This window comes from Xyrauchen texanus, chromosome 3, assembly GCF_025860055.1.
Source record: "Xyrauchen texanus isolate HMW12.3.18 chromosome 3, RBS_HiC_50CHRs, whole genome shotgun sequence".
Taxonomy (NCBI): Eukaryota; Metazoa; Chordata; class Actinopteri; order Cypriniformes; family Catostomidae; genus Xyrauchen; species Xyrauchen texanus.
This window is the reverse complement of record NC_068278.1, coordinates 18,732,596-18,738,680: the sequence shown is the minus strand read 5'-3', so window position 1 is coordinate 18,738,680 and position 6,085 is coordinate 18,732,596. Positions and strand designations below refer to the sequence as shown.

General features: G+C 39.9%; 1 protein-coding gene across 1 annotated transcript in view; it reads left to right on the top strand.

The window, feature by feature from the left end:
• The first annotated feature begins 2,377 nt into the window (after positions 1 to 2,377).
• LOC127625254 (neurogenic locus notch homolog protein 1-like) overlaps positions 2,378 to 6,085 on the top strand; it is a 64,825-nt gene continuing 61,117 nt past the window's right edge. Inside the window, exons 1-2 of the mRNA XM_052100426.1 lie at positions 2,378 to 2,653; positions 3,637 to 3,709. Of these exons, the coding sequence (XP_051956386.1) occupies positions 2,596 to 2,653; positions 3,637 to 3,709 (131 nt within the window). The 5' untranslated portion in view covers positions 2,378 to 2,595. The remainder of the gene's footprint in view (positions 2,654 to 3,636; positions 3,710 to 6,085) is intronic.

Sequence of the window (6,085 nt, the reverse complement as noted above, 5' to 3'; positions counted from 1 at the left end):
GGGGTGAAGAAAGCGTGGCACATCAACCGCCTAGAGCTATCAGCTCTATTTGTAGCCTTAAATGCTTTTCTGTCAGAAATAGCGAGCTGTCATGTCTTTGTTTGCTCAGACAACATGACAGTTGTGGCATATATAAACCGCCAAGGCGGAATTCATTCACCACCACTTTTGAGACTGATACGTCACCTCCTCCTATGAAGCGAGCATCATCTCCTCTCCCTGAGAGCGACATATGTCCCAAGCCATCTGAATTACAACATGGACCTACTGTCATGCCGGGCAAATGGGGAGTTCATCCTCAACCTGTATTGAGGATTTGGGAAATATTCGGCAAAACAGAAATCTGTCCCCTCTTGTACTCGAAGTCCCAAGCCTCACTGGGAGTAGATGCAATGACACACAAATGGCAAATATGCAATTCCCCCAGTATGCCTGATTCACTCTCTCATGAAAATGGTTCTATTATTTGCATTGTTGATTTGTGCGTGCTCTCTGTAAAGACTGCACTACTGCTGACTCTGGCCTCAGTAAAACGGGTAGGTGACCAGCATGCACTATCAGTCGACAATTCATGTCTGGAGTTTGGCCCCGGACTTTCAAGAGCCACTGTCAAACCCAAGAAAGGCTTTGTACCTAAGATCCTAACCACGCCCTTCAATGTGCAGGTGGTTCACCTTCAGGCCTTCTTCCCTCCTCCATTTAATTTGGATGAGGAACAATCTTTGCATTTGTTATGCCTTGTGCGGGCACTACATGCATATGTTGAGCAGACTTGCCAGTTCAGACTGTCTGATCAGCTCTTTATATGCTATGGAGGATGCACAAAAGGAATGTCCATCTCCAAGCAAAGGCTCTCCACTGGATGGTCGATGCAATTGTCCTGGCTTATGAGTCACAGGGTAAGACTTGTCCAATTTGTATTAAATCACCCTCAACAAGAGGCATGGCCTCCTCATGGACATGGACAAATGGTGTGTCCTTACAATATGTTTTGCAGCAGAATGGTCTTCTCAAAACACATTCGATAGGTTTTACAACCTATACGTAACATCTCTTTCTTCCTCTCTGTTTAAAGCACTTGCTATTCATTTGCCCAATATATATACTTATGCCCCTCCCTATAAGTATGGGCTCCCCATCATTTACACAACCGCCTGCATTCAGGCCATTATAATTTCCCATAAAGTCACAAGCACTTCATTATAAATAATCTCCCTTCCCAACTGGGTTCATAAGGAGTTCTACTGTATATTACTATAGTTCATATATTGTCATGCGCCCCTCCTGGCTAACATGAGGATCACTCACTGTGGCATGCTCATGTTGGTTGCTGTCCCACAAGACTTCTTTTCCACTCTGGGAAGTGTTACTACGCAATGTTGAGTGTACTGAGTTGTGAGGGTACGTCTCGGCTACGGACATAACCTCGGTTCCCTGAGATGAATAGATTGTGCACCTGTTTTATAGTTTCAGATTTGCAGTTTCACTCCATAACAGGCTGGGCTCAAACACCATAGCTAATATTACAATATTGGCATTATTGTAGAGAGGTTTCAACTAGGTCGTGTAAGAAGGAATTCCCATATGCGTTACTACGCAATGTCTCGTTCCCTTTGTCTCAGGGATCCTAGGTTACAACATAACTGAGACGATTTTTGGCCATTACCTAGATATTGCCATGTAAACAATTCAACCTTATGGCAGAATCTTACAGGCTTATCCAATGTATGCAAGTGTTGTGTGCATGCCTTCACTGTTTGATGTCAAAAGCAGAGAAACCTTTTTTTGCTGTCTGATTTATTTATTTATTTTAAATAAGCTGATTTTTGGGAGTTATCAGTACTGTATTGGTGTCAACAGGCTGTGTCTAATGCAACTAATTGATACACTTTACCAGAATAATTAATGGAAATCAAATAGAGAAATATCTGTAGCCTTAAACTGTATCTTTAAACCGGTTATATAGCTATCATACATGTTGCTTCATGAAGTTTCTATAAAATCTGCAATTGGAGCCAAAATTTACTGTACCCCACTTTAACTTTTTCAAATGGCCTTTTTAATAACTTATATCAGCCTTGTCAACAAGAAAAAGTAAAAGTATGGTTTAGTGTAAAATTATTTCGTCAAAGATTTCAGATATACAGTATGGATGTATGTTTCACGCGTTATCAAACGATGTTAACTGAAATCATAGTTATAACAAGTATTGAGTTGCAAATTGAAGTTGAGTACAGAAGATTTTCCCGCGTGTTTGTTTTCAAACCCCCCAACCGAGTTTAAAGGGAGGGCGTGTTTTTCCCACTGCCATTTCAGAAAGTTTGTCAAGTAAATGAATAGCTAAAGCCGCTGATCGTAAAGTAGTGTGGCAGAAGGAGCACGCCTCTGGATGAGAGCTGGAGAATAGGCTACATGATTTAATTCACACAACTGAGACTGCACGAGTAGCACCGGAGCTCGCGGGGACAAGCCGAAAAGTGCCATTTTTGGACCTGTTCTTGATATATTGCGTGATTAATTTCCTTTTCTTCAACTGACCCAATGCTGGATATATGTTAAGCCTGCGTGGGATCCCACAAATATCAATAAGAAGGAATGCATCTTTTCCTCGTGAAACTAATTCTTCTGATATCACTCATTACTTGGACGCAAGGTAGGTTTCTTTAGAAGTTGCTTTCCAGGTTATCGGAAATTCTTCGTTTCTTCTCTAGCCATACATAATGATTAACGTATTTAATAATTATTAAATTAATTACTATAATTTATTGTAAATGAAACACCTTCTCGAAGAACGAATCACTTGTTGCGCGCTGATGCAGTAGGGGTAAGAGTGGCTCTCGGTTGGTGCACGCTACATCGATATTCGAAATATCAAAAAGAGTAGAAATATGGTTAATAAATATGTTAAACTGAACAACAAGATGTGTTGTAACTTCAATTATTTAGATATATTATGAATTATTTATTTAAACTATATTGTACTAGAACTGCTAAAATCCAACTAATTTGTAACTGAAGCAGAATATGGTCTGTTTTCGTATTTTGTCAGAGCGAGATATTTAATTTTAGGTCGTCACTCCGGATGATAAACAAGTGAACGCGCCAGAGCTTTTTGTTTAATTGCTGTCACTCCGCATGCATGATCGTTACTTTTGAGATTACTTTAGTGTTATTGAGTGAATTGGGCATAGGCTGCAGTCACGCAGTTTGAGTGAAGTTTCACTGAAACACTTTTACAGCTCGATGCTACCAACCAAGTATAGTACATTCCCCAGAACAGCTGCAGAATGAAGAAAGCTCGCAGCAGTGTGCTTGTCAGTACGCTTTGTCCACAAACATCACTTTAAGGTGTTAGGAGTCACACTTTCCTTCTGGAGTCTGGCCAGTATTGCTGATTTTTGCACAGATTTGAACCAAATTGAAATTTCAGAAATATGTAGGCTACAATAAATATTTATAATGATGATTATCTGGAATGAAATTTAATAATATTAATTCCCAATTTTAGTATTTTTTTTAAAGATTTTATTAGGATTATTTAGATGATTTCACTAAACTTTTAGTAATATAATCATTTTATTAAGATGATGCAACCCCCAGTATTCCCTCTGTATTAACATCTTTCTATTTTTCCAGGCCTGGAATGCTTGGGAAAATGCCTAAATGGCGGTACATGTGAACCTAATGCAGATGGGAGAGGAGAATGCAAGTGAGTACTTAGAAGTCAATTACATACAAATTGCTGTGTCTGAACCATATCAATACACTGAAGGAATATTTGGTGGGCCTGATACAGTGTTTTTGAATTGCGCATTCCACTGTTATGATTTCCTTATGATGTGTTTCCAAAAGTTTGCCACTTAAAAACTTTAGTAAACCAAAATATCAGAATCCCAACTTTATGTTTTCATCTTAAATAATATGGCTCTAATCTGCTAATGAATGACATACCCACCACTGATAAAGAGTGCCTGCCACCACCACACCCCTTCTGGGCTGCTCGTAAGTACTGGCCCACTTCTCCAGCCGAAAGTCTCAGAGACACCCAGAGCCCTAAATCTTATTTTGCTTCTCTTTTATGGAACGACAGCTGGGGTTTGCCAGAAGCTTGGTGACCATTATTCTCCAGTCTAGATTAATTCTGTGTGACTAATCTGTTTGAGGCTTCCCAGAATGCCTGAGCCCCCTCCTTGTGCACCCTGCCCCTGCTCGGGTGTTTTGTCCTATTTTGAATGGCCTTTCACTCTCTGTGATTTACATTAGAAGGACAGATGGCAGTAGAGTGTAATTGGACTGGATGTTTTCATAATTGGTAGCATTGCACCAGTGGAAAATCCAGAGCTAACAGGATGCCTTAGCATGCATAACATCACTTACACATAAACACAACAGTTGACTGCTACTATTTTTGTGTTGGTTTGATTTTTTTTAATAGGGTTAACTCTCTTTGGCCCTGTGTACTATCCTACTTGCATTCAGCAGGGATGTGAATACAGTATTGGATTGCAAGCATTTGGCCAGGGTAGCATTGTCTTTCTCTGGTTATCAGTGAGTTTATCAGTGTGGCTATGGAGGAGCACACTGGCAGGACTCATTTGAAACGGGTTGGTGGCGGCTCTGTTTTTGGCCTCTCTCAGAGGACTGTGAGCACATGGAGCCGCACTGGCGGTGGGCCACATCTTAATTCTGTCTGGCGGCCTCCCTGCCTCAGTCGGGCCACAAAGCTACCATTGTGCCCTATCATTCTCAGACTCCTCTAATTAAACATGGAGATACAACGAAGTCCGCTCTCCCACTCAGGATGGCACGTTATTATGTCTAGGACCTTTTATCTATTGTTCAAATGCAACTGGTGGACAGACCACTTAGTTCTTCAGCATGTGTTACAAACTTTGGCAAAAAGTGAGTTCATAGGTCAGTTTAGACAACACTGTCGCTCTATAATCAAATGAAATAATTAATGATGACATATTTTGTGCATTAGGTGCCTGCACCATAAACAGGATAAATGTTACTATTTCTACGTATTCTAATTTGTACCATTCTTAAGAAGCTATTTCTACCTGATCTGACACTTTCTGTGGTGTAACCTTATGCAGTCAGGTTAATTCAACCATATTACATACTATTTTTGAAAATGTTTATTTCCCAAATCTTTTGTGTCTTTTTATCTTCAAAGACCATTCTCTTGTGGTCTCATTTATCAGCAGCAGCTATTGTATAGTTATGCAGTATTTTGAATTAGGTGTTGTTCAGCTTTTTGAAAGAAGTGTTGGTTCCACTTTAGATTCCATGCCAGGAATACCAAACACTCATATCTGCTGCTTTGACAGTCAGGCAAAGGGAGTGAGTGAGCTGTTATCTTTGACTCTTTGGCAAGGCCAGAAGACCAACTGACAGTAATACAAGCCAGCTTCCACATCTGAATTCCATTTATGAGAGACGGCAGATTCAAATAAAAAAGATTAGTGTTCGACAAGGAGATGAGTGATGCAAGACTAGAGGGAGATGCTGAAAAGTTCACATGCGAACTTCAGGCCTTCTGACCTTGTCCTTGATGAGCTGTTGATGAAGTGGTCAAAGTGGCCATACTGTCTTCTGACTTGGTCCACATAGAGTCATGAAGATTTAAATACAGAGTGTTTGATGTAGGTGGGAAACACATTGTTGTAACGTATCACATGTGTCTGTGTCCAACTAATACAATTCAAACTAAATAGAACTCAGATATGTAATCACAGTTTTGTTCTAGTGTCTGTACTTGCAGTGACATATTGCCAACTTTTCCAGTATTTTCTTTCCACACTTTTTCTGACCAGCTGTTAAGCACTGCCATGATGACTCTCGTTGCTGCTGGACTGATTTCTAGTTCTAGTCTCAATAAGAGGCAATGTAAGAACTACCAAAAATAGCTATCCAGACAAAGAACCACAACCATTTTTAATGTTAATTGGAATAAAAATTATCATATTATCAACCCACTCCTTAAACTTTGATGCCTGAGACAGTGTCAAAAGACACATTTTATCAAAATGAACATGCTAAACATCACATTATCTGCTATGAACATGCGCTGATATGAATA